The sequence below is a fragment of the Convolutriloba macropyga genome, chromosome 5 (assembly GCF_964194025.1).
Source record: "Convolutriloba macropyga chromosome 5, txConMacr16.3, whole genome shotgun sequence".
Taxonomy (NCBI): Eukaryota; Metazoa; Xenacoelomorpha; order Acoela; family Convolutidae; genus Convolutriloba; species Convolutriloba macropyga.
Genome location: NC_134472.1, coordinates 12,986,432 through 13,004,627, shown reverse-complemented (window position 1 = coordinate 13,004,627; position 18,196 = coordinate 12,986,432). Strand labels below are relative to the sequence as shown.

The 18,196-nt window shown below is 33.8% G+C and overlaps 1 protein-coding gene across 6 annotated transcripts in view; it reads left to right on the top strand.

The window, feature by feature from the left end:
• Window positions 1-15,874, top strand: part of LOC142339146 (ileal sodium/bile acid cotransporter-like) — a 64,755-nt gene extending 48,881 nt beyond the window's left edge. For 5 of the 6 annotated variants that reach the window (XM_075388913.1, XM_075388912.1, XM_075388911.1 and 2 more), the window contains 4 exons: window positions 5,347-5,520; window positions 10,425-10,676; window positions 14,696-15,070; window positions 15,351-15,874. In XM_075388913.1, coding sequence (XP_075245028.1) covers window positions 5,347-5,520; window positions 10,425-10,676; window positions 14,696-15,070; window positions 15,351-15,781 — 1,232 coding nt within the window. In that variant the 3' untranslated portion in view covers window positions 15,782-15,874. The remainder of the gene's footprint in view (window positions 1-5,346; window positions 5,521-10,424; window positions 10,677-14,695; window positions 15,071-15,350) is intronic. The other variant, XM_075388915.1, reaches the window with a different exon arrangement.
• Window positions 15,875-18,196: the final 2,322 nt, after the last annotated feature.

The following is an 18,196-nucleotide window of genomic DNA, read 5'->3' as shown; positions in this document are numbered from 1 at the left end:
TATTAAGTGCAATAAACAAGGCCCAACGAGATCATATGGTTTCAGAGGTTAGCTCATGGCTTTTATAACTCTGACATACTGTTTTCGTAAAAATTTTGTGGACTTCTTGAAATCTCTTTCCTTTGTTATTTTTTGTAACCCAATGACCTAGCGTCCCCAATAAAAGATCCAGTTGGTTTTTCACGAGGCATAATGAATTTAAAGAAAACTTTTTTAGTTGTTATCTAATGCTTGTTGTGACTTTGAATATATTTTTTTAAAGAAAATGTCGGTGATTTTTTGAACGTCGCCACAATTTCGTCTTATTTGTCTCAACTTTGAGCAAATTCTCAGTAAAACTAGGCCGAAACCAATTTCCTGCGATTTGTAAATTCATATTAAGATTTTATTTTCAACTAAGGGTTTTGTTGTTTTGATACTACGCGTTTTCTTATTTTTTTAGCTTAATTGCATATTTTGTTTATTTTGTTTCCTTGTTGAATTATCATTTTAGACCAATAGAAACGAAATCATAAAGTAGAAAAATCACAGCGTTGGAAAAAGGCGTATCTGGATATATAAACTGTTATTGTTGAATAGTTTATGCTTTTTGGGCTTAGAAACAGTTACCTCGCAAAATTTTGTGGACTTTTTTTGTTTTTGCCTAAGTTCATCTTTCTATCTGTTGTTGTACGCTATATACATGATAGGGATACGTCTCAAGTTCTTGCCAGGACGTATAACTCAAATCCTGCTGATAGATTTCAGTTTATAGATGTTTGTTCTAATGACTTTCAAACAAAAATTTTTTAAATGACTTTTTTTTCAATGTCTCATTTCTGCTTTCATTTTGTCGCCATGTAACTCAATCGGACTAAGTATAACTCTCCATTACCTCGTTGATTCAAAAACTTTGGCGCTTGCTAATGCGTTGTGACTCACTGCTTCGACCATTCAATTTCATAAAAGTTTTCGAGATTTTTTTTTGTTCATACTTTGGGTTTTTTGTTGTCATGTCTACGTAGTCCTTTTAATTGGAAGACTCGTTGATTTTTAGTTGAGTACAAAGCAAAAATTTGATGTTCGTGCCGGTAACTTCTTATAAGTTTGGTGCGTTGACCAGTATGGTGTCATAAAATTGTTTGAGGTTTTGACTTCTTTATGTATTTTTAATTTTCGGGGGTCGTGACTTGGTCTCATTATTAGCAGGCCCAATTGGCTTCCTGAAGTTTTTCCACCTCATCAATCGCTTTTCCTAAAATTTTAAGTTGGTTATGACCTTTGAAAACATTTGTTTTCAAAAACATATTTGGGTTTTTGAGCTTCCGCTTTTTTAACTGGTTTTTTGGTCTGTTCATAGCTCAGTCTCTGTAAGCGCTGGTCACAACCCGTTTCCTGTGAGCTATATTTTATTCTTTGTAACAATTACAGCTTCAAACATTTGCTTCTCGGCTTTTTTATTGCTGTTTCTACGAGATTTCTGAAAAAAATTGTACTTTTTGAAGGATTTTTAATAAATTTTGATGTTAATCGTTGGTCCCATTGGCTCTGAAATTTTGCGCAATTGAAACTTGGATCACATTGACATGTCTCAATTGCTTCCTTCCAATAGAGATATGAGTGGACAATTTAGTGATTTGAGTTGATATCTAATGGCATTAATAACTGTGAAATTAATTTTTTTCAAAAATAGAAACGTGTTTTTGAATTTTTTTTGGTCGAGCTGTTAACCAGTCACATTGAAGACAGGTAATTTGTAGTTTTTCAGGTTTTTTATGATGCGAGTTTGATTTTGCTATAATTTTTTTATTATAGACAACGATTTTTGGTCGTAATAATGGTTGTTGTTTGATTTTTGTTATTGTCCTTACTAGTAGTCCTATTATCAACAATTTTCATCGGCCCTCTAGCTGGCATTATTATATTCCATTGGTTCTTTATTGAGCGATATGTATGTTTTTGAAAGTTTTCTATCTCTTCATCGTTTGGTAGCCAATTAATTCAAAAATGTGGATGAGTGGGGTCGGAACATTATGTGCGTACGCTCATTACCGAGCCTCCTTGTAATAAAAATTTACACAGCTTATTTTGAAGAAAAATATGACTAGCGGACTATTTTTTACCATTTAGTTACAGTGATGATCCAGTTTAAAGTTTTCTCAAAATTGAGAACGGAAATCAATAGAATAAACAAAAATTAGAGTTATTGATTATGTCGAGTTCGGTATCTTTCAAATACATTCTTGTTCGGATACTTTCAACTTTAAATTATTTTGTGCTATTAATGGAAAGTTTTCAGTTTAGAACATAACCAAAATCGAAAACAATGGTGTTTTCAATGGTGTTCATTTCTATAACTGAAAAACAGATATTACGAAGTTAAAATTTTTTTCGCGTTTATGATAGTGAGAAACTGACATTTTTCATTTAAAAAATTAGTTCACGTCGGTCGAATCTGTAATTAAATGATTGTCAAATTTGGGTTCCTCGGTGTTTATGTGCGTATGATTTTATTATGTTTTAGGTGCACCAAGAACAATTTGAGAAAACAGTTTTAACTGTTCACAAGGGGAAATGTTTTTTGCTTTTCTCTATTGATTTTTCCGTCTCTTCTTGTTACGCATTCTACAGCCAATTAGAGTCCAAAAACAGTTGGAGTAGTCGAAAGAGGCTATCATTTTACACCAATTAAAAAGTCTTCTCTTCCTAAAAATAATGACTTCATTTCTCTAGTATTTCCAATAAATCTGACTGTTTATCCAAAGGAGACATTTGCAAGGCTCTAGCATCAACTTTCAGAAGCAAACTAACACTCGTGACCTTTTCACGTCTTTTAACTTTTTCTGTTTGCTGAAAAAAAAAGTCAACTGGCAGCCGATGGACATTTTAATTTCCTAAATCAGGCGAAGTATCAAGAACAATCATCAGAATGTAGTATAGAGAAAAAAATTACAATTTTTTTGTTCTTGCGAAAACATGATATCTGTTTTTTTTTACTTATTTAAAACGTCATATATCATATTTAGTGATTTGGATAAGACCATCTTTAAATCAAATTCCAAATGAAATGTGGGAGTTGAGATTGAATTCAGCGTAGGTGGTCAGAAAAATTTTGAAAAAAAGTTTAAAAATTTAAATCCCAAAAGGAAACAAAAAATTTGATCTTTATTCGGCGTTCTTCTCAAGTATTTCCCATTTTTCTCATGAATAAATATCAGAAAAGTTCATTGGATTAGGACGTTACGGTATATGTTTACAGCGTTTCAAAAAAAACTTGCGAAAACATGATATCTGTTTTTTTTTACTTATTAAAAACGTCATATACCATATTTAGTGATTTGGATAAGACCACCTTTGAATCAAAGTCCAAATGAAATGTGGGAGTTGAGATTGAATTTAGCGTAGGTGGTCAGAAAAAATTTGAAAAAGAAAGTTTAAAAATTTAAATCCCAAAAGGAAACAAAAGTTTTGACCTTTATTCGGCGTTCTTCTCAAGTATTTCCTATTTTTCTCATACTTAAATATCAGAAAAGTTCATTGGATTAGGACGTTACGGTATATGTCTACAGCGTTTCAAAAAAACAAAAGTAAAAATTGGAAACTGAAAGAAAGAAAAGAAAGACGAAAGATGTAATCAAAGGAAAATGAAATGAGAAATTTTTTGTTTCTCAATGAAAAATTTGCGCCTTTCAACTTTGCAATCCAAATGTGCTATACTCTCATGCAGTGAAAAAATTTAAACACCAAAAATAGCTGACAATGAAGCTAATTCTTTTTGAACTCTGTCTTTTTTGGATGTTTATTTTGATAGGATAATTGAATCTTTTTCTGTGTAGGCACCCCCAGCTCAGTACGCATTATATTTACGCGCCCCAAGTGCATTTGTTAATTTTTAAATGGTAACTCTTTATATCAACACAATTTTAGGGTGTACGGAATTTTTTTTATTTTGCTTTCAATGAATATTTGGTGATTATGTGCAGTTGCAATTATTTAATTTATTGACCTTTTTTCTACGATTCTAGCGTTCTTATAATTTAATAACCTACTCACCCTTACAAACCTCATTCTATAAATTTTTTTAAAAAAATAACAGCTTCCCTAAAGAAACTTGAAATAAAATTTTTAGTTTTCTTCATAAAAATCAAAAGAAATCTCTAAGGGCAGCAAAATCAGAAAATTTTTTTTCGTTTGTGACAATTATTAAAAAACAAAGGTGTAAATTTTAGAATGTCGAAGGGCTGCAGTGGCAGAAGTAAATATGTCAGAAATTTCTCTATGCATAGCCAGAAGTTGACTTCTCAGGTTGAGGTCCAGACCCAAAAATGCGCTATGATCAGACCCACTTGAAGCACACCTGTGTATTCAGGCTGAAATAACAGGGCCTGGACAGCAGTTCGAGCGCACAATAGTCTGAGCAATGGTCTGATTTAGGTCTGATCATAGGTCACTTTGGTTTGGAAGGTCAATTCAGAGATCACTTAATCTAGATGATCTGATCAGAGGCGGATTCGAGCGCTCTTGAGTCTGATCAGAGGCTGTTTTTAGCGCAGTTGCGTCTTATCAGAAGTCAGGTCGAACGCACTTGAGCCTGGACACTTTTTGCATTTTTTCGGATGAGCAGATGATTACTCTGCCACTAGCTAGAAAAAGATATCTGTTGTGACCAGAGACTCATTTGGATTCCCTTGCCTTTGATCAGAAAGAACGATCACGACAAAAGAGTCCAACCGCTGAAAAATGATCGGTTCTTTTTTAACATAGCAATTGCAACTGTAAATTCCGAAGTTTTTTACGAAAAACTGACAAAATTCATCTATGGTCCCGGCGAACTTAAGCAATGGCATGCAAAATTTTCAATTAAAATTTCTGTAAACCCATTATTTCACAAAAAACACTGATAATTTTGAATGGACTTGAACTTGAATTTTCTGCTGGAGACGCCAGTTTTCATGAAATGTATTTATTATAACGATACTTATGTCTCGTGCGTGTTTAAGTATAGTCTCTGATCAGAGGTTACTTCGTTGGAGAAAATCTGATCATGGTCTGTTTTTAGACTGGACTATGATCCGAATTTTAGTCTGATCATAAGAGCACTATAGTCTGGTTCATGGTCTGGGTACGTTTTGATCAGAAGTCATCTTGGTCTGGATAGTCTAATCATAGCTCTATTTGGGTCTGAACCTCAACCTGGGTTTCAAGAACTTTCATCAATTTAAAACGGGCTCGTTTTGTCTTTTAAGTAAGGTTTCATGACTGCCGGGTTCACATCGAAGTCGTCGATAAAAAACCATTTCTCTTTAGAAGCTCGCAGTGAGCACAAGGAGATTCACTTAACCTATACGTAAAAACATGAATTTTCAGGAATCAGTTTGCGCAAGTGTGACGTGTGCCGCGTGCTGAGGAGACCCCAGGGTGCTCTGATTGGGTTCCTGTGCCAATTTGTACTCTTGCCACTTATCACATTGGGCATATGCAGGGCACTCAATGTACAGGAACACACTCTCATGGCTGCTCTCATCAACAGCTGCTGTCCAGGTTACTATGAAAGAAATAATCAGGATTAAGTGGAACTGCCCGAGTTTCAGCTGCATTTAAGCAGAAAATCAGATTCAACCTTGAGTCGAGAAAAAAGCCATCTATCGAGATCATGCAAGAATCTTGCAAGATTCCAAACAGACGATGTAACGTCTTGCAAATTCTTGCAAGATTTTCGAAAGATCTTGAAAGAATAACTTTTTCGTGCACAACCTTAAAGATTTTCTGGCATTAAAGTTTTAAAATCAGAAAACATACCTATAATCATAAAAAATTGATAAACCAATTGAACTAAATTTGAGCTAAATGGAAATGAGGTCCAAACAATGAGGCTCGGTAATGTGCAATCGCACATAAGGTTCCGACCCAGCTCATCCACAATTTGGGCATAATTGTCCACAAAATGAGGAACAGATAGAAAAACACAAAAATTCAAGGAATTTTCAAAAAAAAACTGGTGTATGAACGAAAAGATAGCCTCCAAAGCAATTGACTCAGTGAAGTAAAAAAAGATACATTAGATTGATGAGATATGCCGATACTAACAAAGCAAGAGAAGACGAACGGCAAAATCAAGCAACAACAACAAACCTTAATTACATCAAAAAATTTATGTCAGTTTTAAAAAACAAAAATTAATAACAAAGACAAATTAGCGTCAGATAAAACTGAAAATAAACAAAATAACTTGTACTTCACCAGAAAAAAATTGTTGTTCGCCAGTTAATAATAAGGCTTGGTAACAATGAGACAAAAAAGAACAGAAACTTTAAAGTTAGAAAATTCGCTGAAAAAACAATTAATTTCAAAAACAATTAATTTCCAAGTAATGAAAACCATAAGGAATCAACTAAAATATCCCATAACTTTATAATTACCAACGCTTCTACAGTACGGAATTAAGAACTGTCGGTATTTAATTTTTTATGCAATTACAAAAAGAACAACGAATAGACAACAAACAAAAAATCAATTAAAACTTGCCAGAAAATGTTTGGAAGCCGTAAAGCCATACTTTGATCCCAAAAATTGTTCGATTGATCCTTCGTCAAACACTGATAATGTATTATGTGACGGCTCATTAATGAAACTAAGTAACATTAGACAAAGAAAAAAATGCAAAAATATGTAATAATTGTTTTTTTCCGAAAAAAAATGTATCCAAAGACATGAAAGCCATTAATTACAATGAAAAATTTAAATACGTTCGTCCATTCTTCCAAAATAAGCCCTTGAGACCTGCTATGATCCAGAATGTGTCTTAAGTTTACAAAAAAAAAACGTCACGTATGGCAAAAATCAAAAATTCATTTACATTTTTTTTGTGAAAAACCCGTGTGGAAGCCAGTAAAGTCATAACGAATTCTTTAAAAACAAAAGATTTGTGACACCAATCATTTTCGACACCTTCCCTTGAAATGTACTATGGGACCTCTCATTATTGAAACTAGGTAACAATTAGACAACAAAGAAAAAAGCAAGATTGTGTAATACTTCTATTTATCGAAAAAAATTTATTTCCAAAGACATGAAAGCGATTAATTACAAAACGAAAAAAGTTGAATGGGTTCGTTTATTCTTCCGAAGGAAGCCCTTGAGACCTGAAATTATCCAGAATATGTCTTACGTCTACATAAAGAACTTTAAATATGACAAAAATCAAAAATTAGTTTATTTTTTTGTGAAAACCCGTGTCGAAGCCATTAAAGTCATAACAAATTCTTTAAAAACATTAGATTTGTGACTCTAATCCCTTATAAAACCTTTCTTGACAAACATAATATTATCTTTAACCTTTAATTAACTAGACCAGGTAACAAACAGACAATAAAAGGAACGATATTTCGAAGTTGAAGTTTTTTTTTTCATTTTGGAAAACAATTGTTGTCAAAGTCGTGAAAGCCATCATCCATCTTCTTGTATCAGAACATCAACTCATCTACTCCTCCATGAACAAAAAAATCAAATCTGGTCATTGTACAGGAAATTGAATACGACTAAAAAGACAAAGTAAAAACGACAGTTAAAGACAAAATTAAAAAATTCAATGAAAATCTTCGAGAAAGTATTGTCGAAGCGGTAAAGAACCACAATCTATCTTTAAGTATTAAAATATTATCAATTGTACGCTATTTTGAACACGAAAAGTCTGGTATATGAACAGCAAATAACGTGATAATTTGACAAAACTAGAAAACATGAAATATGGGCAAATAAACAAAAATTTTAAAAAAATTGAAATCTAGTAGTATCAAAGCCAGAATACCATAACCTAGGATGTAAAACCGCAATAGACTAATTTTGAATTCAGCAGAAAGAAAGTGCACTCTTTGATTGCAGACACTAAGCTACAAGTTGACCAAATTAGGAGAAAAATGGAGGCAAAGTTCAACGAGCCATTTTTAAAAATCCAATATTTTAAAAATCAAAACGACCATAATCTTACAACCAATCAACTGGATAATATAATTTGGAGCAAATTAGGAAGCCAATACGACCTACCACTGGTGAGCTTTGAATGGAAATGTTCTGTTAGTTAATTAATATAAAAAAGATCGAATTTTTTATATAAAAAACCGACTGATGACAATCCGTATTAATCTTGGATTGTCACGGTCAAAGACTGGTCCAAAACTTTTCCTGCTAATGCTGATTGTCCATTAGAAATATTTAGTTTTTCGAATGTCACTGATATAGATATTTTGTTAGTTACAAAATCAAAACTAAATGCTGCTTTTTTGATAATCAACGAATAAAATGAGCAAAAAACGGCAAAGTTTCAATTACAGAACACTCTCAACAGAAGTTGAAGTAGAATAAGCCCCCTTTACAGTCTACAGAGATTGTGTTAGTGGTGTTTGGGTGTGCACTTCCTTCAAATTTAATGAGAGGAAACTAAAGAAACTTATTTCGTGCTGTTTTTGATGAAAAAGTCTGAATTTTGTCAAAAATTTAGCCGGAATTTGTTACAAAAAAATTTCAATGAAAAGAGCCGACTATATATTTTGTCCTTAAACGTAAAATCAACAACAATTTCCTGAAAATTGTTAAATTTTATCAAAATTGGCAAAATTTTAGCCAAAAATTCCGAAAAAAAGGTGAATTAAATCAACGGAATTCACTCTAATTTCCCGAAAGTTTAAACCTCGATATCTCCCTGTAATATACGAAAATAAAAAAAAATCTTTTTAATTCCATATTCTATGCTGCTAATGCTGATTGTCCATTAGGAATATTTAGCTTTTCGAATGTCACTGATATAGATATTTTGTTAGTTACAAAATCAAAACTAAATGCTGCTTTTTTGATAATCAACGAATAAAATGAGCAAAAAACGGCAAAGTTTCAATTACAGAACACTCTCAACAGAAGTTGAAGTAGAATAAGCCCCCTTTACAGTCTACAGAGATTGTGTTAGTGGTGTTTGGGTGTGCACTTCCTTCAAATTTAATGAGAGGAAACTAAAGAAACTTATTTCGTGCTGTTTTTGATGAAAAAGTCTGAATTTTGTCAAAAATTTAGCCGGAATTTGTTACAAAAAAATTTCAATGAAAAGAGCCGACTATATATTTTGTCCTTAAACGTAAAATCAACAACAATTTCCTGAAAATTGTTAAATTTTATCAAAATTGGCAAAATTTTAGTCAAAAATTCCGAAAAAAAGGTGAATTAAATCAACGGAATTCACTCTAATTTCCCGAAAGTTTAAACCTCGATATCTCCCTGTAATAAACGAAAATAAAAAAAATCTTTTTAATTCCATATTCTACGCTGGACAAGCTTTCTAATGATACTAGTCTCAACTCTCTACGATGAATATATCGATCGGCCAAAATTGACTGAACAAAAAAACCCATTTGAGTATATAGTCCCCCCCCCCAAAATTTTAGTCAAAAATTCGGAAAAAAAGGTGAATTAAATCAACGGAATTCACTCTAATTTCCCGAAAGTTTAAACCTCGATATCTCCCTGTAATAAACGAAAATAAAAAAAATCTTTTTAATTCCATATTCTACGCTGGACAAGCTTTCTAATGATACTAGTCTCAACTCTCTACGATGAATATATCGATCGGCCAAAATTGACTGAACAGAAAAACCCATTTGAGTATATAGTCCCCCCCCCCCTCAAGAGGGGTCGGAACAAATATTTTGAATAGACAGACTTTTTCAAGTTTTTAACAGTTTTAACAAAACGAATGTGATCGAACTAAGTGAAAATGAGCGAACTTTAGTTACAAAATGCGTCAAATTTAGTGACCATATGCGTGAAATTTATTTACCAAAACTTTTTGTTAGTTTACTTAATTGCTCAAAATGCTGGCTTAAGGGCTCAAAGTGCTCGTGTCAAAGTGCTGGATTTTAGAGCATGAACTCCACTGTTGATTGGTGACCAATTTTCACATTCTAAGCAATTTGCTTCCTCTTACGTGTCTTCGTGTTTAACTTTGTTAATCTGGCTGAAATCGAGCACTTAATTCTGGTTCGCATGAGTAATTAAGCTGCAGAAATCTTCAAAATGGTAGCTCATAAGACAGTGTGGAATGTTTTCATTTGCAACTGAAAGTTGTATAAGGGGTCTGGCACAAGAACCTCAAATTTAAAAAAAAAGAAGATCTGAGAGAGAACAATTAGATTCTTAATGGTTATGTTCTAGCAAGTGAAGTGAAGTGAAGTGAAGGCCGAGGTGGTTTATATCACCCTAGTCAAGCGGTGAACTTAGTAGGGAGCTCGACCATGTATTTAAGTTATTTAAGTAGGTAAATTACCCCCCCCCCCACACACACACACACACACCACGACTCTGTTGGTCTTTTCATGGGGTTGATCTCTCAACTAGGGTATTTGTGTTTAGCAGTTATCAATCTGTTTCCGTTATGTTCTGAACTGTTTCCGTTGTTTCAGGTGGTGCAATGAGCAATTTTTTGACCAATTTAACCAAAGGAGACGTGGCTCTCAGTGTCAGCATGTCTTTCTTCTCCACAATGTGTGCATTTGTCACCATGCCACTCACCCTCTTCGCATTCTCCACCTTCATATTCCTCCCTTCCACCCAATCCACCTCACAGTCCACCTCGTCTTCTGCTGCCGAGATTGGAGATGGTGGCGGTACACATAGACTGAAGCCGCCATTTGCACAGATCGCCGTGTCATTAGGTAGACTTGTTTGAGATTAGATCAAAAGGCTCCTTTATTAATGTCGATAATAGCCAAGCACTCAAGTGGTCAAGGAATATAAAATCTTGCAAGAATCTTGCATGCTATATTGCAAGCGAATACCTTCGTCTTGCAAGAATATTGCGGACCTCTGCTAAGTTTTGAATCATCTTGCAAGACCTTTGCGAGACGTTGAACGCAAATTGCCAATTTCGGCTTGTTTTGTTTTCTTGTTTTGTTTTAATACAACTTCTTTCTGTTTATCGGTTTGAATTTGGCCGTTTTTGGGAAACAAGTGAACAGTTGCTGGAAAAAATTATCGAAACAATTTGTACAATGACCCTTTGAGATTTTTCCGTATACCCGTCACTGACATTGCCAGCTTTCCATGTTCCCTTTACCAGCGCGGAGCCGGCGGTAGAGGAGATACTAACAAAAGTCATAGGTATAAAAATGAATTGATACATCAAGGTTGAAAATGTACATACAGTTCCCAAAAAACGAAATATTAGGACATTAAACAAGCAACCGGGCAACGGTTACCTATTTCTTTAAAAAGAATCTTGCTATATTTTTGCACGTTATGAAACATCTTGCGAGAATCTTGCAGGATATAAATCCTCTTCATTACTAGGGTTTTCTGATTTAGTTAGCAAATTCAATAATTGCAGTATAAAGAGGTTTAAAAAAATGAAGTTTTTCCTTCCAAACACAATATTATCTTTACGGAATAGTTGCAACAATGTTGCACTGATAACTGTGCTAGCCATAAAAATTCCATTTTTTTTAATAATTCTTATCCTTTAGTTTTGATCACTAGTCTTCGAACGCCTAAAATTTGCATCAAGTTCCGGAAGACTTACATACCCCTTAAATTGTTGTGATCTCTTTTTATATCACTGTACTGATAATTGAAATCAACAAAACTTAAGCGTCAATCTCAATTCAGCCCTAAAAACTCTCCATGTAATGCAATGAATTTAAAAAAAAATTGACTCCAAGTTGTAAGCGGGTCTAAACAGGTGCAACTACTGTGAAAACCAACCAGCTCTGGATTTGAACCAGTGCCTCTTACTTGCAAGCCTAGTATTCTTCCTATATTCACCAACTGGTCTTAAGCTCTCGAACTTGGGCATCTCCTGTAACCCTTTCTTACGTTTTTCTTGTTTCTCAAGGCTTCGTTTATCTAGCCAAGTACACGTTGAACAATTAGAGCTTCTTGGCAAGCTATGTAAAACTTATCTGATTTTGTTCTCTCTCAACCTTTTAACACAAGTCATTGAAACCGAATGGATTTCTTCGAATATCTTGCTTTCTCTTGCAAAATAGCTTTCCTTTTTCTCAAAAATCGTGGAAGATCAATTCATCTAGTATTTACGCAAATAATTAAAGCATGCTATGACCAGATTAGGACGAAAAGATTTAGCACTAGTCAAAGAAGTCAAAGATTTAGTACTAGCAAAACTCAGTTTTGCACTTTCCGCGCAAAATCAAAAACAAAACAAATAGTAGTTTGAAATGTGGATAGTGATAAAAACAAATAACAACAATTGCTCAACCGAAGCGAACTTTCAAAAATCTTGAACGATAACACTTTGTCTTGTAGGATCTTGACAGATAGCCATTTGTTTCAAAAATCAGCCGGCAAGATATCCATCTGATCTCGACTAGGGAACACTAAAAAGTATAGTTCCAAAAACATTGCTTATAACTGCGCAACTGGTAAGAAACTAGTAATAACTTATTACACTTTAAAAGAGCTCTGCACTTCTTTATCAACTAGCTCAGTGTTTTGTGTTTATATCTGCTATAAAATTGTTAAAATTCAGTCCCTGTACAGACTATTTTTGATTCTGATATTTTCAAATTTGAATATATATGCTAAGTTTTGTTCTTCTGTTAACTTATCATTTTTGTTTACGCATCGTGGAGAAAAAAAACACCATTTTTACCCCTCACGATCTAGTTTTGATTTTATTTAAAACGTTATCAAATTTTTGAAAAAGGAACGAACACCGAAAAAAATTGAAAAGGAAAAAACAATGCTCGTCGTTGACAGATTGCGTTAAAATTAATAATTAGGATAAAGCAAACGGAGAAAATTTTAGTAAAATCACTTAGGTTTTCAGCAGTTTTAATTGTCATGGCTTCAAAGAAAGTTGTTTGTTTCTATGCTTTTTGTAGATCGAAAACAATTGTAAGAACTAACGTTGTTTGAAAAAAAGGAAACTTCAGGAAATTTAATTTTCTCAAAATTGCAAAAACCAAGATGGGAAAATGTGAAATTAAATGTAAAAAATGTATTTTTTCGCAAATTCTAGAGTTGCTTTACACACATTTCCTTTTACCTCGACAAAACTCAGTTTTTTCTCATCCGCAGAGACAAAAAAACCGCTTCGTGCAATGAAAATCAAGTCAGCCAAATTATTATTGATGAGGAAAGAAAAACATGACAAAATTGACAAAATTGATTTTTTAAATTTTTTGCCGGGATTTTTTGTTTTTGTTTGCCTGAGGAGTGCGATTTTCTGATTGTAAATATGTCAGTGAGTGTGTCGGGTGTCTGGTATCTTTGTTTACGGAAGCGAAATTGAGAAGGTTAACCTGAGAGTGTTAGTTTGTTCGAATGTTTGACAAAAATAGAGGCGGAGTTCAAACACGGTCCGAAACCACACAAAACAAGAAAAATCTAATTTTTTGCTGCATCTTTGGATTGTTGCGGCTTTCTATTTGTTCAAAATCATAATTATAATCTGCAAATCTTGCTAGTAATACGTCTTCGAGACTGTATGAAGATATTATTTTCATTATGTTCGCGAATCGTCAAAAATTGCAAAAGTTTTTGAAACTTCAAAAAAATTTATTTCGCAGTTTAGTACCAAAATTACAAATACAGATACAATTGCCTCAACTAGTCCTCGCCTAGGTATTTGAAAAGAAAAAGATGAAGACTTAATTGAACTGTGATGGACCTTGAATAAATATCAATTGTCAAAAAGAAAAGTTTTCTGTTTTTTGAGCTGGGGTCTGTATTTGTGATGTAAATTGTGCGTGTGTTTGGAGGATTCTTCTATTTCTGTGTCCTTCAAATTTTACTAAACTTTTCTCGCTAGAATATGCCTGAGAGTTTTTGTTTTTTTTTTCTGTTAAAAAGAGACGCCATGTTTTTGGTCAAATAGTTATTTTCTCAATGCATACAAGTTGCTTTTAGGATACTTGCAACGGTTGCTTTGACAGAATTTGATGGTTTTTTTGCAACCTTGAAAGTTATGATGAAACATACTGTGCTACGCACAGACTCGCACAAGCCAATTTGTTATCTTTTTCTGTTCAGGCACTAATAAGTGGGAAAAATTCTGGTCTATCGATCTTACGTATCCGCTGATTATTTCATTAGTTGAGTAATTTTGAAATCGTATTCCAAAACAATCATGTTAGTAATATCTAAACGTATAACTTCCACTTTTCCTCAATTAGGCATCTTTTTCACTTCTAGGAAACCTTTCTTCTTTCTTTTTAATTTCAAAGTTTTTGTGTCATTGCTACATTTTGTTTCATTAATCTAATTTTTATCTCTTCTCTGGGAATGTTGCAAAATGTTGGTTGGTGTCAAAAGTTAGAAAAACCGCTGCATTACAATGAACTATATTTTTTTACTGTTTCAAAACTTGAAACCCAAACTTCACATTGAATAACATTCCCTTTCTCCCAAAAGCATATCTAAGTCGTTTTTTAAAGATCTCCATTAATTTGACGACGTAATAGAAGGCTTAAATTATGTACTTCGAAGTTTTTTATGTAACGACCCTCAGAGGTAATCGTATTTTAAGGGATCGTGACACCTTTACCGCACTATCAGAGCCTAACCGTTAAGATCGCGAGAATTAATTGGAAGCTGGTTGCTTCAAGGCTTTCCTTGTTTTAGGGGGTAAAAGTTCTCTAAAACTTCGCTATAAAAAATAGTATTTTATCTGGTCTAATCCGGAAATTTTTTGGTATGCGTCATACACTTTTTTCAGCGTCCCTGTTAATTCCCTTACTAATCGGCGTCCTCCTGAAATACTACAGACCCGAAGGCGCCCGAAAATTCAAAAACGGTGCAAAAATCTTCATAATGATTTGTCTAGTTGCAAGTGGCATTATTTTCGCACTACTTTACCCGAACATCTACTTTGTCGGAGCACGAATCATTCTCTCGGCACTACTCGTGTCTTCGTGTGGATTCACACTCGGATACTCACTGGCTCGGGTTGTCCGGTTGCACGAGACACAATGTCGAGCTGTTTGTTTCGAGACTGGGTTCCAGAATGTGGCAATAAGCTTTGCGGTCATTCAGCTCAGCTTCCCCCATGATGCTGATGAGATGTTTGCATTCCCACTCTGGTATGCTACAGGTTAGTAATAGTTATTGTCTTTTTAATTGCCGTTCATAATATGTTTTCATCGCTTCTATTGTTTTTTAGACTATTAATATAAACTATGAATATACAAAACTTTGGAGAAAATATTTGAAGCATAAAATGCAAATATTATGATAAAATGCAAATATTATTAATTTGATTAAAGCAAAACGCAGGCGTTTAAATATTAATTCCAGTAGCGAAATTAATGATATCTGTTTGTTCAGTAAAATAAGCAAGTTAACAGAAGTTTTGTTGAGTTATATTTTTACAGGAGTTGGTGCTTATTCCGCGATAATCGTGATCACCTACATGTTCTACAAAAGATGCACTGGCGAAATACAGAGTCCCCAATCGGACGAGACATCCAAAAGCTCTAAAAGGAGAAGTCACCACAAGAAAATAAACTCTCAAACTGTCCAGTTGGTGACATTCCCATCATCAGAAGATATTAACGAAGGAGTCCATTATGATGACGATCAAGAATGTCGAGGACATCACCAAGAGGAATCCTCAATTGATGACGACACCCAACATCGTCAAGATTCGAGAGAAAACGAGTCACCTTTAGTAGGCCAGATTGCGGAAGATCAAGAACCGGAACTTGTGTTGACCTTTAGTAGCGTTGCGTCCGGAAGCCGCCAGATATTTAACAACTCGGATAATATCAGAGTTCTACAAAGTATGAGTGTTGAGAATGTATAATGTAGCTTATAGTATGTAATAACGTAATTTTATACAAACTGTTAGTATGTTAATTGAGTTTGAATTCTATGTAAAAAAATCCTCTCCACATAATGACGTATTTTCCCAAAGAACACCGACTAGATACACATCCATGAGAAAACTATATATTGGAATGTAAAACTCTAGTAAAAACGTTTGAAAAAAGTGAGGTAATTTCACCTTGACTTTACTTTAAGTGGTGCGGCACTCTATCTTGTACAGTTTGCGCATCGTAGCCAACAGTTGGCGCAGGACGGCTTTTTACGGAGAGAAATGGGCTTCTATAATAAGCTTCTATAATAACAATAATAAAGAAACAGTGAATTACTGTGTTTAAACCCGGCCGGTCGAATACGAAAGGTTAACCTGTGAGAACTTACCAGTTTCCTTTAAGTTCTTACAAGACGATCGATCGCTTGCAAGTTTTTCATTCAAAAACTTGCAAGATCTTACAAAAAACAATTCAATTTACGAGTTCTTACAAGTTAACTATTCGACTTACAATTTCTCTCAAGTTAACCATTCGATTAATCAGTTCTTACAAGTTAACCATTCGGCTTATGTTCCTACACAAGTGCAAGGAATATAAGTGGTTACAACATAACTTTTCTGTCGATAATTTAGCAAATAACAAAAAGAATTTTGCAAGACATGAATATAACCAGGTTGTTAAGACAAACAAGGTAGATTCTCGAAACTTGCGAACTGAAAAAAAAAATTAAAAATGTATAGAAAACATGGTTTAAAAATTTTGGAAAAAAATTCGGCTGTAGACGATCCGAGTTCAATCAAATTGAAAGAGGGCAAATCGTTATAGAACATGTTTATAAGCAATAGGGAATAGCTTGATTGCAAAAAGACCTCTTGAGTTATTAAAATTGAGAAGTAAACGCGTTCTGTCAACTTAGGAGGCAAGATATTTTGTTATTCAAACTGAGCAACTATTTCTGACGCGCTTTCTACGGTAATGTAAAGTTGAATTAACCAATGAGAGTTGAGCTTGACGGCAACAAAGTTGCAAGAAACTAGGAAGTTGCGAAACCTTATAAGTTAAGCACTCGTCTCGAAAGTTCTTACAAGTTAACCATCTTTTGCAAGAAACTTACAATTTCTTACAAGTAAACTATTTTTTGCAAGAAACGTGCAAGTTCTAACAAGTTAATCATTCGTTCTCAACCCGGAGAGTCGTGTGTAAAGTTTGCAGTATGTTGTTTTTAGTCTTGCGTAAACTTCCAGTCAGTGTATTTTATATAGTAACAAATTAGATGAGAAATTAACAAGTCGTGAAACTTCAACATTGAAGAATAATTAGTCTAGAAAATTATCTTGTAAAGGGCGTTTAAGTGAGCTGTGCAAAATATCTACGAGCTATGAAATTGGTTGCAAACTCAGTGCCTAAGTGCCCAAGAAAACAACATCTGGGAGCTTTCTTCCCAACTTTCTAAATCAATTAAATGGTTCTCAAAATTATGTTTTAGTAACTGTTTAGATTAAAACCCTCTTTAACAAACTTAAAAAAGGTAAAAAATAAGTAGTTATAGCAGAAAACAATGGTATTAAAAATCTTACCTTACCAAACAAGAAAAAAATTTACCAAGCAGCAAATTTAGTTTGCACCATGTTGTCTCAAGAATCGTTTAGCTGCAGCGCTGGGAAACTGCAGATGCCTAGCAGTGCTCAAAATCTGAAGGAAACAAATTTCCCTTGTTTTCAAAATTGATTTCAAGTTTCCATCTGGACAAGCGCCTAATTGTATATCGGACTAAAATTTTTCCCTTGTTTTCAAAATTGATTTCAAATTTCCATCTGGACAAGCGCCTAATATGTATATCGGACTAAAATTTTTCGAGGTTTTTGGGTGAGTTCTTGTAATAAACGCGGTCATTGTGCTGAATGAGGTGAAAAAAATTCGCGGGATTTCATCGCAAGTCTTATAACAATTCATCGCCAAATTCTAGAGTACAGTTATTTTAGAGTACAACTACAGTTTTTTTATTTCAAAAAAAGTGATCCTAAAGGCAGAAGAACAGTTTGGGCCTCAAAATGTTTCATGCTGAAAATGGGCTCAAAAGTTCTCGCGGAAAATAAGAAAAGTGGGATAAGAAAAATTGTGTTAAAAATCAGAAAAATTTCGAGCCTCAAAAATAAAAAAAAACAGCGACGATTGTTTTCGCTGTTTTTGACTATATTGCGTTTTGAAGCATGCTAATTTGCAGTTTTGTAAAACAATAATCCTAGTCCAAAGCCGACAGTAACCTTTCAAAACTCATAAAGTCATCTTACATAATCACACAAGAGCTTTAATTTTTTTTGTTTTTTGTTAAGAATCTTCCCAGACAACCGTTTTTCTTGCTCAACTCTTCGATATCGTCTTCAGTGCGCTATTTTGAGTGT